General features: G+C 53.1%; 1 protein-coding gene across 3 annotated transcripts in view; it reads right to left on the reverse strand.

The window, feature by feature from the left end:
• LOC146863775 (CMRF35-like molecule 9) overlaps positions 1-24321 on the reverse strand; it is a 196355-nt gene that overhangs the window by 124314 nt on the left and 47720 nt on the right. For 2 of the 3 annotated variants that reach the window (XM_085627997.1, XM_085627991.1), the window contains exon 1: positions 442-698. The exons of the other annotated variant lie outside the window; for it this stretch is intronic. In XM_085627997.1, coding sequence (XP_085484123.1) covers positions 442-553 — 112 coding nt within the window. In that variant the 5' untranslated portion in view covers positions 554-698. Of the gene's footprint in view, positions 1-441; positions 699-24321 lie in introns of those variants that run through there. 3 annotated transcript variants of the gene reach the window in all.

Genomic DNA, 24321 nt, shown 5'->3' on the forward strand with positions numbered 1-24321 from the left:
GAAAAACAAGCACAAGTCTCCACAGTAAATGCAGCCTTCGCACTTGTCATTTCGCTTTTATTTTTTCCCTTTGTGTCTAGTATACACCGCGGTGATTGATATCACATATCACAAAACAGCGTAAGAATCCGATCTCACTGTAAGAATGACATAGCAGTGACAGTGGGTCACAAATCACCAAGATGCCCTACAAAAAATGATGTCTGTATCACAAGCACCCCACAATCCTCACAAATTCACACGATCAGTCTGCACTAACGGACAAATACCCCTTAAAAATGAACCGCCCTGAGCAGTAGGGTCTCCTCAGGGGTCGTATTGGCCGCTGGCCCCCCTGTCACTACTAAGAAACGGTCTTTCTACAGGGCACCCTTGACAGATATCCAACACAAACATCTTAACTACAAACATATATGAAATAAAATCTGATCCGACTCTCACCTGGTGAAACAAGAAGCAGCCAAACCCCCAAAAGGTGCAGTCGGTGGATCCCGGGTGGGCTCACGGGTTGCCTGGACTCCTCGGGTGGGGTAGAGGGGCTCATCTTGTCCATAGGTCATTAAAGGACCTATGTGGGATCCACCGTTCAGCAGGTCAGTTTCTGTGTCTGACTGAAAGTATCTAGTCCTGAGTAATCATGCTGCCCTGGCGCGGGCTCAGTAAACACTATTCAATCCCGCTTCATGGAAAGGATCCGAGAAGACGCTGCCCTCAGAGTGCTCGGGAGGGAGAGCCTCTAAATGTGTCACAAATCACTCTGTGTGTCCACAGCTTGACCAAGTGCGGGACTGTAGCTGAGATTCCACGTCTGGATGCACTGCCCCCCTTGTGTACACTGTCCTCACAATGCACACTACCCCCACTAGATACACTGCCCCTACTGGATATACTGCCCCACCATGCACACTGTCCCCACTGGATACACTTCCCCCACTGGATACACTGCCCCACTGAATTATCCGGCCCCACTGGATACACTGCCCCCACAGTATTCTCTGCCCCCACTGCATACACTGTACCCTCTGCATACACCACCCCACCACTTCTGGACACACTGCTCCCACTGCAGACCAGGTGTGTTTTAGATTTTCAGTTACTGATGTGTGGTTCTCTTCGTCCTCCAGGAGCCGGCTGTGGTGAACATCCACGGAGGGTTCCTCTCTTCCACTGCCCAGAGCCAACGTTCAATGCAGGAGGTCTCCATCGGTGCTGGCACTCTGTGGGAGGGGTCGGCACCAGAGAGTCACGGATGGAGGAGCAGGCTGCGGTGAACCTCCACGGAGGGTTCCTCTCTCCACTGCCCAGAGCCAACGTTCAATGCAGGAGGACTCCATCGGTGCTGGCACTCTGTGGGAGGGGTCGGCACCAGAGAGTCACCGATGGAGGAGCAGGCTGCGGTGAACATCCACTGAGGGTTCCTCTCTCCACTGCCCAGAGCCAACGTGCAATGCAGGAGGACTCCATCGGCGCTGGCACTCTGTGGGAGGGGTCGGTACCAGTGAGTCACCGATGGAGGAGCCGGTTGCGGTGAACGTCCACTGAGGGTTCCTCTCTTCCACTGCCCAGAGCCAACGTTCAATGCAGGAGGACTCCATCGGTGCTGGCACTCTGTGGGAGGGGTCGGCACCAGAGAGTCACGGATGGAGGAGCAGGCTGCGGTGAACATCCACTGAGGGTTCCTCTCTCCACTGCCCAGAGCCAACGTCAATGCAGGAGGTCTCCATCGGTGCTGGCACTCTGTGGGAGGGGTCGGCACCAGAGAGTCACGGATGGAGGAGCAGGCTGCGGTGAACATCCACTGAGGGTTCCTCTCTCCACTGCCCAGAGCCAACGTTCAATGCAGGAGGTCTCCATCGGTGCTGGCAGTCTGTGGGAGGGGTCGGTACCAGAGAGTCACCCATGGAGGAGCAGGCTGCGGTGAACCTCCACAGAGGGTTCCTCTCTCCACTGCCCAGAGCCAACGTCAATGCAGGAGGTCTCCATCGGTGCTGGCACTCTGTGGGAGGGGTCGGCACCAGAGAGTCACGGATGGAGGAGCAGGCTGCGGTGAACATCCACTGAGGGTTCCTCTCTCCACTGCCCAGAGCCAACGTCAATGCAGGAGGTCTCCATCGGTGCTGGCACTCTGTGGGAGGGGTCGGCACCAGAGAGTCACGGATGGAGGAGCAGGCTGCGGTGAACATCCACTGAGGGTTCCTCTCTTCCACTGTCCAGAGCCAACGTTCAATGCAGGAGGACTCCATCGGTGCTGGCAGTCTGTGGGAGGGGTCGGTACCAGAGAGTCACCCATGGAGGAGCAGGCTGCGGTGAACATCCACTGAGGGTTCCTCTCTTCCACTGTCCAGAGCCAACGTTCAATGCAGGAGGACTCCATCGGTGCTGGCACTCTGTGGGAAGGGTCGGCACCAGAGAGTCACCGATGGAGGAGCAGGCTGCGGTGAACATCCACTGAGGGTTCCTCTCTCCACTGCCCAGAGCCAACGTCAATGCAGGAGGACTCCATCGGTGCTGGCACTCTGTGGGAGGGGTCGGCACCAGAGAGTCACGGATGGAGGAGCAGGCTGCGGTGAACATCCACTGAGGGTTCCTCTCTTCCACTGTCCAGAGCCAACGTCAATGCAGGAGGTCTCCATCGGTGCTGGCACTCTGTGGGAGGGGTCGGCACCAGAGAGTCACGGATGGAGGAGCAGGCTGCGGTGAACATCCACTGAGGGTTCCTCTCTCCACTGCCCAGAGCCAACGTCAATGCAGGAGGTCTCCATCGGTGCTGGCACTCTGTGGGAGGGGTCGGCACCAGAGAGTCACGGATGGAGGAGCAGGCTGCGGTGAACATCCACTGAGGGTTCCTCTCTTCCACTGTCCAGAGCCAACGTTCAATGCAGGAGGTCTCCATCAGTGCTGGCACTCTGTGGGAAGGGTCGGCACCAGAGAGTCACCGATGGAGGAGCAGGCTGTGGTGAACATCCACTGAGGGTTCCTCTCTCCACTGCCCAGAGCCAACGTCAATGCAGGAGGACTCCATCGGTGCTGGCACTCTGTGGGAGAGGTCGGAACCAGAGAGTCACGGATGGAGGAGCAGGCTGCGGTGAACATCCACTGAGGGTTCCTCTCTCCACTGCCCAGAGCCAACGTCAATGCAGGAGGACTCCATCGGTGCTGGCACTCTGTGGGAGGGGTCGGCACCAGAGAGTCACGGATGGAGGAGCAGGCTGCGGTGAACCTCCACGAAGGGTTCCTCTCTTCCACTGTCCAGAGCCAACGTTCAATGCAGGAGGACTCCATCGGTGCTGGCACTCTGTGGGAGAGGTCGGAACCAGAGAGTCACGGATGGAGGAGCAGGCTGCGGTGAACATCCACTGAGGGTTCCTCTCTCCACTGCCCAGAGCCAACGTCAATGCAGGAGGACTCCATCGGTGCTGGCACTCTGTGGGAGAGGTCGGAACCAGAGAGTCACGGATGGAGGAGCAGGCTGCGGTGAACCTCCACGGAGGGTTCCTCTCTTCCACTGCCCAGAGCCAACGTTCAATGCAGGAGGTCTCCATCGGTGCTGGCACTCTGTGGGAGGGGTCGGCACCAGAGAGTCACGGATGGAGGAGCAGGCTGCGGTGAACCTCCACGGAGGGTTCCTCTCTTCCACTGTCCAGAGCCAACGTTCAATGCAGGAGGACTCCATCGGTGCTGGCACTCTGTGGGAGAGGTCGGAACCAGAGAGTCACGGATGGAGGAGCAGGCTGCGGTGAACTTCCACTGAGGGTTCCTCTCTCCACTGCCCAGAGCCAACGTCAATGCAGGAGGACTCCATCGGTGCTGGCACTCTGTGGGAGGGAGGGGTCGGCACCAGAGAGTCACCGATGGAGGAGCAGGCTGCAGAGAATGTCCACGGAGGGTTCCTCTCTTCCACTGCCCAGAGCCAATGTTCAATGCAGGAGGACTCCATCGGTGCTGGCACTGTGGGAGGGTCGGCACCAGAGAGTCACCGATGGAGGAGCAGGCTGCAGTGAACGTCCACTGAGGGTTCCTCTCTTCCACTGCCCAGAGCCAACGTGCAATGCAGGAGGTCTCCATCGGCGCTGGCACTCTGTGGGAGGGGTCGGTACCAGTGAGTCACCGATGGAGGAGCAGGCTGCGGTGAACGTCCACTGTGGGTTCCGCTCTTCCACTGCCCAGAGCCAACGTTCAATGCAGAAGGTCTCCATCGGTGCTGGCACTCTGTGGGAGGGGTCGGCACCAGAGAGTCACCGATGGAGGAGCAGGCTGCGGTGAACATCCACTGAGGGTTCCTCTCTTCCACTGCCCAGAGCCAACGTTCAATGCAGAAGGTCTCCATCGGTGCTGGCACTCTGTGGGAGCGGTCGGCACCAGAGAGTCACGGATGGAGGAGCAGGCTGCGGTGAACGTCCACTGAGGGTTCCTCTCTTCCACTGCCCAGAGCCAACGTTCAATGCAGGAGGACTCCATCGGTGCTGGCACTCTGTGGGAGGGAGGGGTATCTGTATCCCGTTTTTAGCTCCCCTCGCTGTGTTGTGCCCTGCTCTGTGCCCCATTGACCTGCATTTTGCGATGCAGCGCGCGCTACGAAATTCGTTTTATTTATTTAATTGTTTACTTACCTGCAAATATCCATATTCCGGTTTTTAGAACACCCCACCATGCCCCTCCCCCGCCCCGCCTTACCGCCCCACGGAACTCCCTCCACGGGCCGCGGCTGGGTAAGGGCGTCCCTTCCTAATAGCGATTCTCAATGCCATGGACCAAAAATACTCACAGTTTACCACCTACTTGAAGTAGGTGGTAAACCACTCACAAACGGGAAGGGGTCCAGAGGGGATCCCTTCCTTTGTGTATTTTTTAAGAGCAGGCAGTGGTCCTAGGGACCCCTGCCAGCCCTTAAAAAATGAAACAGAAATGTTTCATTTTTCTTTTTTAAATCCATCCTGTTTTCCTTTAAGGAAATCGGGCTGCATTAAAAAAAAAACTGCTTTACTTAAAAATCATATGCTATATGCTACTAACCTCGGATCATCATTCTTTTAAAGTGTTTTTTGTCCAAGTATATGTTCATGATGTCAATTTTATGTTGATTGCTTATGTTATTGTACACTATTGATCACTAAATGTGTTGTGATTTTATGTATTGTCTTTTGGGTCAGTTCTATATTGCAATAACAATTATGCACATTTAAATATATTGAGAATGAAAATCACTTTGCGTTGGTTAGAGTAATGTTTGGTATGTGTGTGTGTTTTCTTGTGATTAGGTACACCTTTTTGTAATAATCTTTTGAACACATTCAGTGTCCCTCAAATCAAGTTCACTCCCAACAGAACCAATTTTTCTTTTTCATATACTTACCCAGGTTCTGAGGGTTACTGGGTTACCCCATTAATTCTAATGGTTACTTAAAAATCAGTCACAGACATGGTGGTCTGCTGGCCCCAACAGGCCACCATCCCTGCGAGTGCTAGCCATTCCCTATGAGGTCGCAAATTGTGCTTGCCTCATGACAATGTTGTACATTCACTTTTGCGAGTTGCGAATTGCGAGTCGCAATTTGACGCAATTTGCAACCTACAAAAGTGAATGGTCATACATTATAGGCTGCTGCTACTGTATGGGCTGGCACTTGTAATGAAGGAGAAACATAACCTAGTGCTACTAAAAATGTGGAAAGGACTTTGATCAAAAAAATTGTGCCTACTTGAGGCAAGTACAATGGATGGGAATATTTTTCTTTTCTCAAAACATTTCTAACTTTGCACATGTGTTATAGTTTACAGCACACATTGAAAGATAGAAAGGTGCACGAATGTGTGCCTGGTGCAATGCAGCCTAAAGTGTGCTCGCGCTGGGGGACAGAGTAATAGAACCTTAATAGATATTACACTGTCTGATATTCTCCCATTCACGCAACACAGCACAACGACTTTGGTTGCTTCACTGCACGCTTTATGAAATTTGCCAATTTAGTCCCATTTGTAGAGGACTCCACCAGTGTCACTTTTTCCCAGCAGTCTCTTTACAGTGCAGTCAAAGACTCACCAGCAGCGAAGTAGTTAACTAAGTGGGCCGTGGTTCACAAATGTAACGCACACTTTTGAGCAAGTTTGCTGCTTTTCGGTCACAACTGCACTTTTGTATTTACTTACACTTTGATGGTAAAGTTCACTTTTGTAGTAACTTACACATGTAGCTGACACTTTTTTAGTAGCTGACACTTTTGCATTAAGTCCAGCACTACACATGGCCAACCACTGGTACTGCAAGATACATATTTTTTATATTTATTTTTAAGAGAAACACTTTAAAAAAAATGTTCCCTAAACTTTTCCAAAGGGAGAGATCTCTGCATGGTAAAGTAAAAATTAAGAAACATTTTAAAATCTTTCCCTTATGCTTAAGTCAGCTACAGGAGGGTGCAACTCATATAATATGTGGTGGAGCAATTAGGTGGGCAGGCTGCCGGTGGTTGGTTCATCTCCATTGTAAGGCCATTCATCACCCGTCAGATTGTGATGGCAGGAGGTGTGCTGGTGGCCGGTAAGCCACGGGTCAGACATAGACAATTGTTACGATTGCCTGTCGGGCCCACCCCCCCACATCCACAGAATGGTGGCGGTGCCTAGCAGGCACTGCCTGCCAGATTTGGATGCTGGATCCCCGCTGCCTAGCCATCCCCCGCTATGGAAAGGCAGACAGAGATGTACTTTGGGGCCTGTAGCGGGCCCCCATTGCACCCTTGAACTTCCACTTGGGTGGCACCTATGGTGCCCTCCTACATTTTCCTGCACCATGTGGCAGGCACCGCATGGTGCCTGCACGTAGTGCAAGGAGATATTCAAGGTGCATTATTAACCTTGGGGGGGTTCTGCAGCTAGCAGCAGCCGCCGCAATGTTAAAAATTGCAGACGCGACCGCAGTGGCAGCAGTCGCATCGTAATTACATGTGTGGGACAGTTGCCTTATCGGCGGGTGGTCCCCATCCCAGGGAAGATGGCGGACAAACTGAAGTCTGTCCGCCATTGTAATGAGCCCCTAAGTGTGCAAAATGGTGGAATAACTGTGGTATACCATGTGTAAAGCATTTAAAGTCACCCCAACAGGGTGGATGCAGTAAAAATTGTCCTGGAAAACTATTTTTGATAGATAAAACAAATATTTTTAGATTGCTTTTTAGAATTGCAAAGAAACAACATTTAATAAACTTGTATATGTTATGTCATAAGGAACAAGAAACTAAGAAACTAAAATAAGAATGTACGCTCAATGGAAACATTTGTGAAAAATATTTAGGGCAAATTGATTTTTATTAGCAATGCTCTGTGAAATCAATAACACAAATATATCCATTTGTTAGTTGAACATACCATATAGTTCAAACTAAACTATGCCAATAATTTTTAATCTATCTCAAAGTCCATCACATCAAAGTATGAGTCCAGAATTTTGTGTCAGTGATGACAGGGATTCCTACAAATCACAACACATTTTGTCCACAAAGTTACTAACAAGCATTTGCAATGCAATAGGTCTCGCAGTTACACGAGTTAAAGCTATTGGCATTGTAAATGCCAATGCCAATAGGCATTGTTATTTGCAATGTCAATAGCTCAAACACGCGTAAATGCGAGACCTAATGCATTGCAAATGCTTGTTTCCTTTGCGGTGGATTTAAGGATACTATTTACTGTTGGAGGGAGGACCACCGGGGAGTCGGGGAGACTACTCCGGGGCACCTTCCTACCGCAAAGTTACAGCCGAGCGCCGCCGAGAAGCCTCCTAGGAGAGGTCCTTCTCCTGTGATCGTACTAGGCCCAGTAACACCACTACACAGGTCTCCGTATCAGTTGCTTATCTTGGTACTTTATCAATGGTAGCACATTCAATATATCTACAGGGGGATCGAGTGATCCAGAAGAGTCTCAATGTCTTTGTGGGGGTAGGGTAGCGGGACAGTCTTAGTACCTGCCTGGTACGGGGAGGTTCTGCGCCAGACCTTGCGTGCTGGTCTCAAAGCAGCTCGGACGTGGGGAGCCGTGACGGTGTCTGCAGGGCTCGGGTGGTGGTTCCGCTTGGGTCGAGCCGCGACACAGTCAGCAGGGCTCCGGTGGTAGGTCCGCTTCGGTCGAGCCGCGACGAGGTCAGCTGGGCTCTGATGGTAAGTTCAACAAGGTCGGGCCGCGACAGTGTCAGCAGGGCCCCAAAGGTTCGTGAAGGTCTTTTAAGCACGATGGAGCCGCGACGTCGTCAGCAGGGCTCAGAGTGTGGTTTCAGGATGAGTCTTTCTCCGTAGGGTCAGCCGCGATCCGATCAGCAGGGCTCTTGACTCCGGGATACAACTGCCGTCTTGTTGCCGGGTCACCCCAGATATAGGTCTGGAGCCCTTTGATGTCCGGACCCTTGCGCCCGGGGGGGGCGGAGAGGCCGGGTCGGGAGCGGCCAGACACCCAGCAGGAGAGGCGCCAGGCCCCAGAGAGCTGTGGGGCGATCGCACCTAGGTGTGGAAGGACGGTTGGGGGTCCCATCGATACTGCCCTCCGCCGGGAGTGGGGAGGTGTTCACGTGGTATTCCCCTGGCCAGGGGTTGGCGCCCCGATGTCGGGCCTCGCTGGGACCGAGGCCGGGTGGAGCGGGGTCACGTAGGTGGTTACGTAGAGTCACGTACAATCCAAAATGGAGGAGCCCCGAGGTGCATGGGACCTCGTGCGGCTTAGCGAGGAGGAACAGGACCACGCCACGAGGCCGGCTCCAACACGCGTCCCCCCCAGCTGAAGGCAGGGAAAGTCACCCATCTGCTCGGGGTTCTCCTCGCCGAGGCGGAAGAATCTGGACAGGCCGTCGGCATTGGCGTGGTCGTTGCCGGGCCGGTGCTCCACGGTGAAGTCCATCCCTTGCAGCGAGATGGACCATCGCAACAATTTGGGGTTCTCGCCCCGCATTTGCATTAGCCACCGCAAGGGCCGGTGGTCAGTTTGGACTCTGAAGTGGGTGCCGAAAAGGTAGGGCCGGAGCTTCTTGAGAGCCCATACCACAGCGAAGGCTTCCCGCTCGATGGTGCTCCACCTCTGTTCTCGTGGCAGCAGTCGGCGGCTGATGAAGGCCACAGGTCGGTCGAGGCCCTCAGTGTCCATCTGGGAGAGGACCGCCCCGACCCCGTACTCCGAGGCATCGGTCTGAACCACAAATTCCTTGCTGTAGTCAGGGGTCAGTAGCACAGGGGCAGCACACTTGGCCGCCTTGAGGGCTTCAAAAGCGGTCTGACAGCGGGGCGACAAGTGGACCGCCTTGGGCTGTTTCTTGGAAGTGAGCTCCGTGAGGGGCCCCACAATACTGCCATAATCCTTAATAAATCGCCGGTAGTAGCCTGTGAGGCCTAAGAAGGCCCAGACAGCGGTTTGGGTTGCGGGGGCTCCCACGCCTGGATGGCATCGACCTTTAACTGGAGGGGCGCCACCTGGCCACTCCCCACCTGGTGGCCCAGATAGGTCACAGATCCTTGACCGATCTGGCACTTGCTGGCCTTAATCGTGAGCCCGGCCCTTTGGAGAGCGGCCAGGACTTCTCCGAGGTGTCCTAGGTGCGCGGCCCAGTGGTTGCTGAAGACGGCAATGTCGTCGAGGTAGGCCGCGCTGAAAGCTTCTAGCCCGGCTAGGACCTTGTTCACCAGCCTCTGGAAGGTCGCTGGGGCGTTCTTCATACCGAAGGGCATCACCCGAAAGTGGTAGTGCCCATCGGGGGTGGAAAAGGCGGATCGTTCCTGGGCGCCGGGGGTGAGCTTGATCTGCCAGTACCCAGCGGTGAGATCAAAGGTGCTCAGGTAGCGGGCGGCCCCTAAGCGATCGATCAGCTCGTCTGCCCGTGGCAGGGGGTGGGCATCGGTCTTGGTGACTGCGTTCAGGCCCCGGTAGTCTACACAAAATCTGAGTTCCGGGAGGGTGCCGGGGGCCGGCGGCCTTCGGCACCAAGACCACAGGGCTGGCCCACGGGCTGTCTGATGGCTCGATGACTCCGAGGGCGAGCATCTTGGAGACCTCGGTCTGTATGCAGGCTCGGACTCGGTCGGGTACTCTGTAGGCGCGGTGTCGCACAAGGGGGTTGTCCCCGGTGTCCACGTCGTGGACGCACCAGGGGGTCACCCCGGGCGTGAAAGAGAAGAGGGCAGCGAAGGGCGGCAGTCATGGCGCTGTTCTGGGGTCAGGGTGGCGGAGAGGTGGACGCCCTCCAAGGAGCCGTCTTGGCCCGAGGACCCCAGGAGGTCTGGTAGGGGCTCGAAGTCGCTTTCGCCCCATTCGTCGGTAGCCAGCAGCAGGTTTAGTTCAGTTCGGGCAAAGTGGGGCTTGAGCCGGTTGGCGTGTAGGACCCGGAGGGAGTTCCTCGGGGGCTCCATGTCGACCAGGTAGGTGACGGGGCTCTTCCTCTCAACCACCTTGAAGGGCCCGGTCCACTTGTCCTGCAGGGCGCAGGGGTCCACGGGCGACATGACCCAGACTTGCTGGCCCGGCTCGAACTCGATGGTCGAGGCATTTTCGTCATACCAGCGTTTCATGTCTTCTTGGCTGGCTTCGAGGTTGGCTTCTGTCAGGGCCCGGAACTTCCGAGTCTGGTTCCGCAGGGTCAGGAGGTACCGGTAGACGTCGGGGGGGGCATCTTGGACGTTCGCCTCCCAGCCCTCCTTGACCAGGCTGAGGGGCCCTCGGACGGGGTGCCCATACAACAGTTCGAAGGGGCTGAAGCCCAGGGATTTCTGTGGTACCTCTCGATAGGCGAACAGGAGGCAGGGCAGCAAGACGTCCCATCTCCTCCTCAGGGGCTCTTCCAGGCCCTTGATCATCCCCTTCAGGGTTCTGTTGAACCGCTCGACCAGTCCGTTCCCCTGGGGGTGGTAAGGGGTGGTGAATTTGTAGGTGACCCCACATTGTTGCCAGAGGGATCTCATGTACTTCGAAATAAAGTTCGTACCCCTGTCGCTCACCACTTCTCGGGGGAACCCCACCCTGGAGAAGATGCCCATCAGGGCCCGGCCCACCACTGGAGCTGTCACAGTGCGGAGTGGGATGGCCTCGGGGTATCGGGTGGCGTGGTCGACCAGTACCAGGATGAAGCGGTGTCCCAGGGCGGTTCGGGGGTCGAGGGGCCCCACGATGTCGATTTCTACTCGTTCGAACGGGGTGTGGACGGCTGGAAACGGTTGGAGGGGGGCCTTAACTCGACCCCCAGTCTTTCCGCTAGCCTGGCAGGTCTGGCAGGACCGGCAGTGGTGGTCCACATCTCTCCGCATTCGGGGCCAATAGAAATGGGTCACTAGGCGGCTGTAAGTTTTGTCTCGCCCGAGGTGTCCGGCGAGGGGCACGTCATGCGCCAGGTTCAGGAGGAACTCTCGGAATCGGAGGGGAACCACCAACACCCGGCCGGCTCCCAGTTCGGCGACTTTCTGCTCGCTATACAATAAGTCATTGTCCCAATAGATCCAGTGTGTTCCCGTGGGGTCCCCCGAGGCCTGGGCGGCCGCTTGCTGTCGGGCCCCCTCGAGGAACGGGCAGGCCTTCTGCTCTTGCTGGAATTGTTCGCGGGTGGGGCCCCCGTCGTGGCACCACTGGGCCTGCTCGGGGATCTCGCTGAGGGAGGCGGCCTCATCGGGGGAAAGTTCGGATGGCCCGGCCTCATCGTCAGGTTCCTCCGTGCCGGAGGAGGGTGGCAGTTCTTGACCCGTAGGCTCGTCGGGGGCCGCGGCAGCGGCTGGTTGGGCGGTCATGGACCGGGTGGTGGCGCAGGCCCACTCGGGCAGCCCTAGCATCCCCAGATGCTCTCGGCGCTCCACCTGGGCCCAGGGGAAGCTCTCTAGGTCGTTCCCCAGGAGGCAGTCCACTGAGGCGTCGTCGCGGACAGTTACTTTTAGAGTGCCTGACACTCCTCCCCACTCGAAGGGGATCCTGGCCATCCGGCACATGCTTTCGGTGTTGTCCGCGGTCCAGACAGGGCATAGGACATGCGGCAGGATTTGTTCGGGGGTCACCAGGTGGCAGCGGACAGCGCTCACACTGGCCCCAGTGTCCCGGAGGGCTTCGGCCCGTTGTCCATTGATGGTGACCCACTGCTGGTACTTCTGGGTGTTGCTTGGGATGGCAGCTCGGGGCACCATTTCTCGGTAGCCCAGGCATACGAGTGACATGGCAGCTGGTTCCCACTCGGGGGACCCGTCCTCGCGGTTTTCCTCCTCTTCCTCTCCTTCCCCCAGGGCTGCGGCGGCTATTTGTCGGTTCACGGGGCAGGCAGGGTCGCTCGCATAGTGGCCTGTCTGTTGGCAGCCGAAGCAGGTCACTGTTGGTCGAGGTCCAGGCCTGGCGATGGGGGTCCCCCTTCGGACCAGGGTCGGGGACGTGTGGTTGGCGGCTTGGCCTCGTGGCGGGCTTCTGGGCGGCCCGGCCGGGAATTCTCGACTGCGGTGGGACCCCCCTCCTCCGCCCCGCTGGCGAGGTGGTCCCGTGGTACTCCGTTGGTAGTCCCCCACGGGGTTCCGGGGGACCCGGGTGTTGACCCATCGGTCGGCTTCGGCGGCGAGCTTCCGGGGCTCGGTCAGCTTACTGTCCAGGAGGTGTTGCCTTAGTTCCACAAAGCAGTTGTTGGCGAGGTGCTCCCAGACAATGAGGTCGAACAGTTCGTTGTACGAGGTGACCTTGCTCCCTTTTATCCACCCTTCAAAGGCCCGGCTGAAGAAGTCCACGTATTCGACCCATGTGGTACCGGGGAGCTTCCTGCAGTCCCGGAAGCGCTGCCGGTACATCTCGGCTGATAGTCCGTAGCGTGTGAGTAGGGCTTCTTTCATGTGGTCGTATGATGTCATCACCGCGTCGGGGAGTTGCAGCAGGGTATCCCGGCCCTCGCTGAGGAACCTCCCCCATTGGCCGGCACCCCAATCCTTCCGGGGTACCCGATGGGAGGTCATGGCTACCTAGTAGGCTCGGAACCACTGCTGGATGTCGTCGTTTTTGTAGTATTCCTTGACGACATCCTTGGGGATATGAACCTTCGGCTCGGTTAGTGGCAGAGCGTCCCGGGCCCCGGGGGTGCTGGTCTCCCCTGTTTTGGATTTCAGTTCGAGTTCCTTGAGGCCCCTCTCGTGCTCGAGGGTTAGCCGTTTCTCTTCTAGTTCTCGATGCCGTTTCTTTTCTTCGATTTCCTCCTGCAGCCGTAGTTGCTCCAAGGCTAGTTTCTTCTCCGCCAGCAGGAGTTCACCGTCCAGCCGGAGTCGTGCGAGGTCCATTTCGTGTGTCCGGACCCTCTCCCGTTCTTGCATCTCTTCGTGGGATAGGCCGGCTTCCGGGATGCTTCGCCCCCCATCTGTCGGGGTTATGGTCGGTGACAGGTTTCCGTCCCGGGCCGAGGTCCCTTCGGCTCGGGGTGGAGTGGTCTCGGATTCTGCCCAGGCTTTCAGGGCTTTCTGCATTTCTTCCTTGGTGCCCAATCCTGTGGTTGGGATCCCTTTGTCCTTGCAGAATTGTTTCAGTTCTTTGTGGGTGTATTCTTCCAGCCTTTCCAGCTGGACGGTTGCGGCCACGGTGGCGACGTCGTCAGCAGGGCTCAGAGTGTGGTTTCAGGATGAGTCTTTCTCCGTAGAGTCAGCCGCGATCCGATCAGCAGGGCTCTTGACTCCGGGATACAACTGCCGTCTTGTTGCCGGGTCACCCCAGATATAGGTCTGGAGCCCTTTGATGTCCGGACCCTTGCGCCCGGGGGGGGCGGAGAGGCCGGGTCGGGAGCGGCCAGACACCCAGCAGGAGAGGCGCCAGGCCCCAGAGAGCTGTGGGGCGATCGCACCTAGGTGTGGAAGGACGGTTGGGGGTCCCATCGATACTGCCCTCCGCCGGGAGTGGGGAGGTGTTCACGTGGTATTCCCCTGGCCAGGGGTTGGCGCCCCGATGTCGGGCCTCGCTGGGACCGAGGCCGGGTGGAGCGGGGTCACGTAGGTGGTTACGTAGAGTCACGTACAATCCAAAATGGAGGAGCCCCGAGGTGCATGGAACCTCGTGCGGCTTAGCGAGGGGGAACAGGACCACGCCACGAGGCCGGCTCCAACATTTACTAATATACTTTAATAGAAACTAAAGCCCCACTTACATAGGTGAGAAGGCATTCTATATTGGCAACATCTACTACACGTCCTTTTGTAAAGAATGAATCACGCAAATTTCAACGATGTCGCAATTATTTTAAACACACTAAAAACTTTGACTAATTGCACCGTTTAAAGTAAGTTTTACTGATACAAAACGATTTAAATGTTTGCGACAATTGGTAGCAGCACATACGGAAATACGAATTAAACTTTTTGCATAGGAAAGTGATATATTATAACCTGCTGTTGTTCAGCAGCAGGACGTCTTGCAGTTTTACACTCCGAATGATCCATTCGCGGTCTAGTCTTTTACTGCAATTCTCCGCTGTGAACAGACCTGCAAATATCTAAAACAACTAGACAAGGCAGCGCCTAAGTCACATTAGCGGCCATTTTAAGATCAGGCTGACGATTTATGTCGTATTTAGCGAAAAATCAAGGGACTATGCCTGACCTTCGTATGGTTGCCTCACAGGCAGTCTCACCCATGCGCACGTGTGGTGCTTGGTGTCATGGCTGTCGCTGCTACAGTTCGTGTTTGGCCCCACACTTTGCTCACGGCAGGTAGAACAGGGAGCAGGGGTCTCTCTGGGTCAGCTCCTGATAACATCCCCCGCGGACTGAGGCCAGAGAGGTTACGAGAGTTGTTGCAGGGCGCTGAGGATGCCACGACGCAAGAGAGGCAAAGGCAGTCACCGGCTGACCGCTGCGTGCTGCTGTTCCCTGGCCAGGGTAGCCAGCACCCGGGCATGGTGGGAGGGAGCGCTTTGCGGTACCCTACAGTACGTGAGGTGTTTGCAGAGCGGGTGTTGGGCTACGATCTGCTACACCTCTGCCAGCACGGACCCCAGAAACAGCTGGATAGGACCGTTTACTGCCAGCCTGCCCTCTACGTCTCCTCCTTGGCAGCCGCCGAACGACTCAGCCATGTCCAGCCCCAGGTGAGAGACTTCCAAGCTGAGTGCGTCGGCCAGAATGTAAGGATTGACACATAAATTAAGTGACCGTGGAAGGCAGCGATTTGGGCTACTAGGGCAACAAGCAGGAAGGGGGTGGCAAATGGTGTGCACATTCGCGGCCGCTTTGATGTCCTCAGTGGCCGCGCGGCTCACTGAGGACATCAAAGCCGCCGCAAAAGTGATCAGGCAGTGCTTTTCAGGCTGCCAAATGGTGCTCGTGTCCGGCGCACATGCACTGTATTTGGAGGCCTGAAAAGCACTAGTTTGCACTTCCAGATCCCCCTTTTACAAAAGCTCTCGCAAGAGCAGCGCTAAAGCGCTGGCTCATGCGAGACCTAAAAAGGACAATTTGTCCATAAAGTTACTAAAAAGGGCAATCTCAAGGACAGGCATATAAAAAATATTTGTATGTTTTTTGGTATTTAAAACAAAAAGACATAGCAGAAACACCAATGTTCATCCTACTAAAGTGCATTATTGTTTACCAGCATACCCCTCAACCAACCTGTGGTACAATTTCATACAATAACTAATCAAAGGATAGGTTAAAATGTCAAAGAAAACTATGGTTATGGACTATATGGATTGGAAAAGCAGACCAATTAAAAATGTAAATGGCTGACATAAGGCAAGGTTATGTGACTGAAAGGGAGGACCACCACCCTTTTGTCTGATCTTCTGGCAAGTGGCTAAAAGAGGAATCTGTAAAAGAGATCCCCAGGAATCCCCTGGGCATTACTCATCATTTGCACTGCCTGAAGGGCAAAGGTTAGTCTGTTATGTTTCAGCAGAATGCAATTGGTGCCATGCACCAATGGCCCAGTGTGGTCAATCGATCAATCAATCAAACATTTGTAGAGCGCACTACTCACCCGTGAGGGTCTCAAGGCGCTGGGCGGGGGAGGGGTGCTGCTACTGCTCAAATAGCCAGATCTTGAGAAGCCTCCTGAAGGTTAGTAGTTCCTGGGTCTGCCGTAAGAGGATGGGGAGGGTGTTCCAGGTCTTGGCGGCGAGGTGGGAGAACGATCTGCCACCGGTGGTTGCTCTTTGGATGCAGGGGACGGTGGCGAGGTCGGCGGAGCGGAGCTGTCAGCTGTCAGTCGTCTGTTGAGGTATGCCGGTCCGGTGTTGTGGAGCACCTTGTGTGCGTGGGTGAGGAGCTTGAAGGTGATCTCTAGTTGACGGGAAGTCAGTGCAGGTCTCTCAGGTGTGGTGTGATGTGCCTTTGGCAAGGGATGTCAAGGATCAGGCGTGCAGAGGCGCTATTTATGCATTGTAGTTGTTTCAGGAGTTTGGCCGAGGCTCCTGCGTAGAGGGCGTTTCCTTAGTCCAGCATGCTGCTGACAAGGTCCTGGGTGACCGTTCTTCTTGTTTCGGTGGGGATCCACCTGTAGATCTTGCGGAGCATGCCAAGGGTGTTGAAGCAGGAGGACGTGATGGCGATGTCTTGCTTGGTCATGGAGAGTGTTGAGTCGAGGATAAACCCCAGGTTGCGTGCGTGGTCGGTGGGTGTTGGTGCTGCTCCCAGTGCAGAAGGCCACCAGGAGTCGTCCGAGGCTGAGGGGGTGGAACCGAGGATGTGGACCTCTGTCTTGTCCGAGTTCAGCTTCAGACATCTGTTCTTCATCCACTCGGCGACAGCTTTCATTCCTTTGTGGAGGTTGGTTTTGGCGGTGAGGGGGTCCTTGGTGAGGGAGAGGATCAGTTGGGTGTCGTCGGCGTAGGATATGATGTTGAGGACATGCAGTCTGGCGACGTGGGCGAGCGGTGCCATGTAGACTTTGAACAATGTCGGGCTGAGGGATGATCCTTGGAGTACGCCGCAGATGATCTCGGAAGCTTCGTAACAGAAGTGGGGGAGGCGGACGCTCTGGGTTCTGCCAGAGAAGAAGGAGGTGGTCCATTTCAGAGCCTTGTCTCGGACCCCTGCATTGGGGAGGCATGTGTGTAGGGTGCTAAGGCAGACAGTGTAGATGGCGGCTGATAGATCCAGGAGGATGAGGGCCGTGGTTTCACCGTTGTCCAGCAGGGCCCTGATGTCATCGGTGGCGGCGATGAGGGCAGTCTCGGTACTGTGGTTGCTGCGGAACCCGGACTGGGACGGGTCCAGAATGTTGTTCTCCTCAAGGTAGCGGGTCAGCTGTCTGTTGACAGTCTTCTCGATGACCTTCACCGGGAACGGGAGCAGGGAGATGGGCTGGAAGTTCTTGAGGACCCTCGGATCCGCCTTGGGTTTCTTGAGTAAGGTGTTGAGCTTGGCGTGCTTCAGAAATACTGGTCAGAAATACTCTGCCACCGAGTGGACTAAAGAACAGCTCTTGCTTTACACAACATACATGAGTGTGTATTGGACTGCTTGAACAGATTGTGAAAGAGTGGATGTGTTGCGCTTCATGCAGCTAAATCCAGCTACAGTTTCTGAGTGAATCGGGCATGCAGCGTGAGACTGCTAAATGGGGATTTACACACGTGCAGTCGAGCGGTGTAACCATCAAGTACTCTGTTCAAAGCAGGAGCCTGAGTCTGTGTCCGAGGCTTGACCGCGTATCAGCCATATTGGAATGACTTGGCCTGCCTGGACGGTATACAAGAAATATTGAGGCTAGCATGGCACAACATATGCAACACGCATGACATATTAAACATGAGGGTAAAGATCAACTGACCAATTAAAAACAGACATTTCATTGACTATGGGAGTGAAATATAAGACGGTACATATAGCAAACTAGGTATGTTATATGTTACAAAGAATCATATACGTGCCAATAAAATCTGACTGATTAAAAAAGGCAAACAATGAACTAATTATCGAAGTAACATATAACATTACAAATCACGTACGATACAAAGAAACGGAAATGTTCCTGAGGTATGAATCTGGCTGTAAAGATGACAAATCACACACGTTCCAAGGGAGGTTGAATATCAATTCAAATAGTGTCAGATTACAGATCTTCAAACTCCTGACCTGAGGTAATAGAGAGGGTGCTATTAGCAAGGCACAATGAACTCAATCACAAACAAACAATAATAATTTAAACATTAAGCATACAATACACTGCAAACAAAACTATGTCAAGAAAGTTTAATGTATACTTACAAAACAGTGTTTGGGAACACATTTTTATGTATGGTTTGCACACCAGTTGTATTATCAAGAATCATTATATGCTTATGTCAGCCCTAAATAAAGTGTGCAAAATATGGAAGCAACTGTGGTAGACCACGTGTGATGGTATTTTAACTATCTCAACTATCAAAGAATAGATGGAGTAAAAACAGAATTGTGAGAGAAAACTATTTCTTTGTGATGAAAAAAAGTATTTTTAGATTGCGTTTTGAAAAAATGTGTAAAAGCAATATTTTAGGGGGGGCGTTGCCGGACAAGATGGCCGAGCGGACGTAATCCATCTCTGCTCCCGGTCTCCGCTTGAGTTCCAGATGCCTAAATGCAACCTACAATCACCGCAACAGCTGCTGAGACTATACCCTGAGAGCCCCAAGATCAACGAATGTGGGAAACATGAGTTTTCCGTGTGTGCTAGCCCTTGAAAGCCACATTGAGACTCTCCCGCATCGGCCCCGGAGCCTGCCAAAATGGTTTCCTGAGCCAGGGGGGCTGCCGAACACCGGAGCGGTGGGCCCAGGGCTGGGACAGAGCTGAGGCCTCACCGAATTTAGCCAAATGCGAGCCACGGAGACTGGCGGGTATGCTCGTCACCTTTGGTGAGGGACCGGACATGGAGGAAGACGGCCAGCGGATCATCCTGTCGCTACCCGTGCCACTGGCAGACACAAGGGAGAGACAGGCTGGGGGACCCATGGAGCACCACACAAGTGAGGCAAGGTGGCAACATCAGACTGTATCCTGATTTTGAGCTTTAGTGTTGTTTGCACCTTTCAATGCGATGCGTGAACGGAATGCCTGACCCTAAGATGGCGGCCATGCCCAGACTGGGCATCGACAGGTGAACCGAATTTATCACCGACTGTTCCATGTTCACATTGCCCAGCGCACCGATGAAGGAAGAACCATCTTAAATGACTGACATTGTTGCCTGGGGTGAGATTGATGATAGACGGGAGACACCGCTGCGTAGCAGTGCGGGCCTGCGCAAACACGCGGGGCATCAACTGCTTCAGAGGATTGCTTAAACATCATGCCCTCTGCTGCGGCTAGGCAAGCCACCTGACTGGCAACAGAACGCGATCCGCAGATCTCCCTCCTACCTACTTAACAGCAGTAAACCTGGATCAGCCTTGGGAGCCAAGTGGGGCCCAACACCCTCAGGCTCTTGGGGCCCATGGCCCACGGGTGGCAGTCGCTGTGCAGAGGCCCACGTTGTGACTCATAACCAATAAATCTGAGGGCACTGCCCTGGGTAACCGGCACCCGCGGGTATCCCAGACAGTGGTTTCCATCGATACTCCCCAACTACATACAAGCAGGGAACACAGTACAAAAAGACATTGCAGTAAAGGGTCTCCCTTGCTATAACGGTGGGGGTCAGGTTGGGCCCGCCTCTATGCCGCCGAAGAAGACGTTGACCAGAGTATCGAATAAAGTCTCCAATTTTTTCCCCCCGGGGAATAAACGCCTACCAGCAGTTCGCGACGAGGGAACAGACACCATGGCTTTTACCAAGGATGACCTTATGGCCTCCCTGCGCGATTTTAAACTAGAGCTGCGTAGGGAACTGAGCCAAGATATTACGACCTCCATCGATCAACTGAAGTCTGACATCAACACCCGAATGGCTAACCTCCAACACGATGTGGACTCAGTGTGCACCAGAGTGGTAGATCTGGAAGCGCAAACTCAGTAAGTTGACAGATGCACCACCGAGCTGCAGGAAAGCGTGCTTACCTTCCAAGACCAGCTACGCCAAACTCAGTTAAAAGCAGAAGACTTGGAAAATAGAGCACGATGGGAGAACCTACGAATTCGGGACCTGGAAGAAGGAGCAGAAGGGCCGGACCTTGAAACATTCCTGAGGGTCTGTTCACAGAGATCATCAGTCCACAGACACTTAAGATCAAGCTAGACAGAGCACACCGAGTTGGAGGCCCATCGTCCGGCGACTGGAAGCGGACAAGGGATGTCCTCGCGAAATTCCACTCCTATAAGGTAAAAGAAGTGGTCCTTCTGGGGGCTCGGAAAAAGGGTGATATGTCCTTTCAGGGGCACTCCTGAACTATTTATCCATACTTGGCACCTGCGACTTTGGCACGGAGACAGCAGTTCCGACCAAATTACACGACGAGAAAATTAGATATCGATGGACCTACCCATTTGGTTTGAGCTTCAACTACCACAACAAGCAGCGGCACATTGTAGACCTTCGGGAGGGACTAGAACTGTTGGGTCTTTCTACAGGAGATTCTGAGCCATGACAAAACAAAACACAAGGAGCACAGAGCAATGGCTCCCCCATGTCGCAATGGTCTGCAAGCCCGCGAGGACACCACAAATGATGCAAGCAAGAGGTACAGTTACGTCTCAACCACAACCAGAGATATGGGTGGCTGTGGGCCGACACCACCTAGCTATGGGACATTGAAGACTAGGATATGATAAAAAGCCCTGAGAAGAGGGAACGACTGGCCACACTGCCCTCGGGAACAATTGTGCTTACATGACTGTGAATCCGGAGCCCACCAGCCTGAGGAGGGAAAGCACCAATGGACTACACCCAAGCACAAGGCCAACTATAGCCCATAACCCCAGGGGGTTACAACTTCGATTGCAACGTGGCAGAAGATTCTGCTATGGAGTCGCATGTGGTCAGAACTCTTCTGCCCATTTTAAGAACTTGGACATATAGAGTTGGCCTCGGCACCTGATTAAGCTGGTACGGTGATCACAACTGGGTTACTCAACCCACTGTCAGAGGGCTACCACTGATCCGACACTTGATGATGATGTTAATGTTGTGTTTTGGGTTTTTAAGCTTGTTGGGTGGGGGAGGGTTGGGGGACTAGTGGCGGCTTTTTAAATACCTCCTGCACAGCGATGTTTTGATCAGGGTGAACTCCACAAAGCAGATATATCTAGGTAGCCCACGAAGCAAGGCCTTTGCTACAGGAGACATGGGATAAACACACAGGTTCAAGAGACGGCGGGGGGATCAACACTGGACAGATGGTACTCACTGTAGGCTCCTGGAATGTGAAGGGTCTCAACTCGCCTCAAAAATGACAAAAAGTCTGGAAATATCTTACAGACCATCACCTTGATACAGTGGCCCTTCAGAAGACACACCCATCTAGAGCAGAGGAAACCTGTTTCAGCCACAAACAATATCCGCTGATATACAGGGCCTCCGCACTCACTAAACAGCGGGGTGTTGCAATTCTTTTCCATACCTCTACGAAATTTCAACCCACCGACACCCGATTAGATTGGGACGGAAGGTTGGTAATGGTTAAGGGTATCCTGATGGGTAAACTCTGCACGTTTATACGCACCCAACACAGGACAGGCAGCCTTTTTACATATGCTAATGGGGAATATACAGGATTTTGCAGAAGTGCTGGGGGATTTCAATTTGACCTGGCAGGCAGATTTAGACAGCACACACCCCAATAGACTAGAAACTAGCTCCTTCTCCTCAGAGACCAAACAACAAATACATGACATGGGCCTTAGGGATGCCTGGCGTACTCTCTATCCCCAGACACAAGACTATCCTTTCTACTCTCATGTACATCGCATCCATTTCATTAGCCAGAATTTAATGGGAACTCTCCGGAAGGCCAAGATCTTCCCACTCTCCGTGTCGGACCACTGCCTGGTCTTGATTTGTCTGACGTGGAGTAATATCACGCCCACCACTCTCAAATGGTACTTTCCAGCCTCACTTACGAGGGATAGGGTACTCTGTACTGAACTAAGGGACACGATCACAGATTTCTTTGCTATGAACGAGCCGGCAGATACCAAAGTGTTGAATAACTGTGACGCCTTCAAACAGTTGTTCGAGGTAAATGTATAGCACTCAACTCCACCCTGAATAAATAGTGGACCAAAGAGAGAGTAGACCTGGAGGCTGAGTTGGCACTAGCGGAAACGAAACATAAACACAACCCCATTAGAGGATCCTTACTCACGCTTAACGCACTACAGGGGAAACTTAGAGCCATCTACAACAATAGGGCGAAACTTACACTCCTGAAACTACGTCAACTTTTCTACTCCCCGGGGAATAAGATTGGTAAACACTTAGCTTGATAGCAGAAGGAAAAACATGAGCGAGAATGTTATGCTATGAGAGTGGAGGACCTCACAGTAGTAAAAAACAGATTTTTGAGTTATTCACTACCAGGACGTGTTAATCCTAAATTAACTTATCCAACCTTTAAATTAAAATGCACCCTGCCTGATGGTCCACCTAAAGCCTACCTTAGTAGTGAATTGTATGCTATAAAAGGGGAGCTTAACGCTTGGTGAGGGAGCTGTATTGTCAAAGCAGACATAAGGCATATTTGTTACGGGTCACTTAAGTGAGTGGCACAATACGTACTGCAAGTGCACTATTAGCATTTAGTGTACATACCCTGGGCTTATGATATACCACTCTACAAGGGACATAAGCAAAAATTAAATAAGAAAAACAGGTATAAGCCAATTTTGCCATGTTTAAAAGATAAAGCAGAGATACTTTAGCACTATTAGCAGTGGTAAAGAAAGTGCACAAAGTCCTAAAGCCAACAAAAACAAATTTCTTCAAAAAGTGGAGAATAAAGGCAAACAGTTCGGGGTGACCCTACAAAGAGGACCAAATGCAAAAAAGGATCATTGGCAGCAGGGATTGGGAGCATGGTCTGGCCACAGATCATGCCCTAGGTACAACCCTCTGTTCTCAACCTCTCCCCTGCAGCAGGTTTTGGGCACATGGAGAAGTGTGGCTCAATGGTTAGAGCGGCATCCGGCAGACCCTGATGCAGAGGTCTAGCCCGGGACCAGGGTCCAATTCCGCCTTGAACCTGTTAATTCTCGCCTCGGTGCCTATTCTAATCATGGGTTCCACTCTGCAACTCTGGGCAATAGCTTGCTTAATCTCCACAACGGTCCCAACAGCGCTGGGATGCCTGGTTTCACCTTGGGGGTGCCCAGGAGTGGACATTTCACATGGAAAAGCCAGGAAGGGTTCCACAGCGGTATGAGTACAGCGCCAGGACACCCTAGGGTAGCAGTGCGCTATACAAGTACAACACATTTACATTTATTGCCTGGCATGAGGCCCAGCCAGGTGCCCAAAACCCTGGCGTCAGCCATACCCTACTGCCCACACCCCTATCTCTCTGCCTTACACGCTGTCAAACTGTTTTTGAACCTTTGTGAAACTTATGATTCATGATTTTTCAGGATATGATAACAAATCTACTAACTAAAATGCCACTTGTGGTCACAATCTTCTTTTGATTCAACAGTCATGACTTTTTTCTGCAATTTCAAGGTATTTTAGACACGTTTTCCATGTCTCCGGGTTCCCCCTACACTCCCCTGGGGCCAGACACCTCTTAGAATCGACCCCAAAGGCTGTGCAGATATTTTGTCCACAGCATGAAACTTGCGAGTCAGCGTGATTTGCGGGATTCAAGAAAGCCAACAAGGAAATCCTGAGTACTTCTCCAGCCAATCACCTTTCTCACTGCTTTTTTCCCTTGCATGGATCTTCATGAAAATTGCCAAGCCATAACTTAGCTGAAAATGGTAATGGTTTGCCAAATTCCATACAAATCCATTCACTACGTAATAAGGTCAAGGCAAATAAATAAATGCCATTTCAATGGAAATCTGATTGAACAATAGCTAGACAACTGTGCCTGCAAATGTATAATATACAGACAATACTATGTTGGTAACTCCATAATATGGACTAATGTTATCATTGGAGTTCTGGTGACATCATAAACCACAAGGCTAAAGGTCAATCTTATGTAAATATTACCAGTACCCCAATTTGGCAATATTGTTCTATATTATTCTTCTTCTTTACATTTCTAAAGTGCAAACTGTCACCATGCTGGGATCCTGGCGCTGATAGCACAGGAGATGAACACACCTGCTGCTGGACCTTCAAAACAAGCACTATCTTAGACAATTACTTAGGAAAGAGCCAGGTCTTTGAGGCTTTTCTAAACTTCAGTAGATCTGTAACTGATAGGAGAGAAGGAGGTAGTTTGTTCCATATCTGGGCAGCTTGAACTGTGAAAGCGCAACCACCCTATTGTTTTTTGTGAAA

The sequence above is a fragment of the Triturus cristatus genome, chromosome 2_1 (assembly GCF_964204655.1).
Source record: "Triturus cristatus chromosome 2_1, aTriCri1.1, whole genome shotgun sequence".
NCBI classification, from domain to species: Eukaryota; Metazoa; Chordata; class Amphibia; order Caudata; family Salamandridae; genus Triturus; species Triturus cristatus.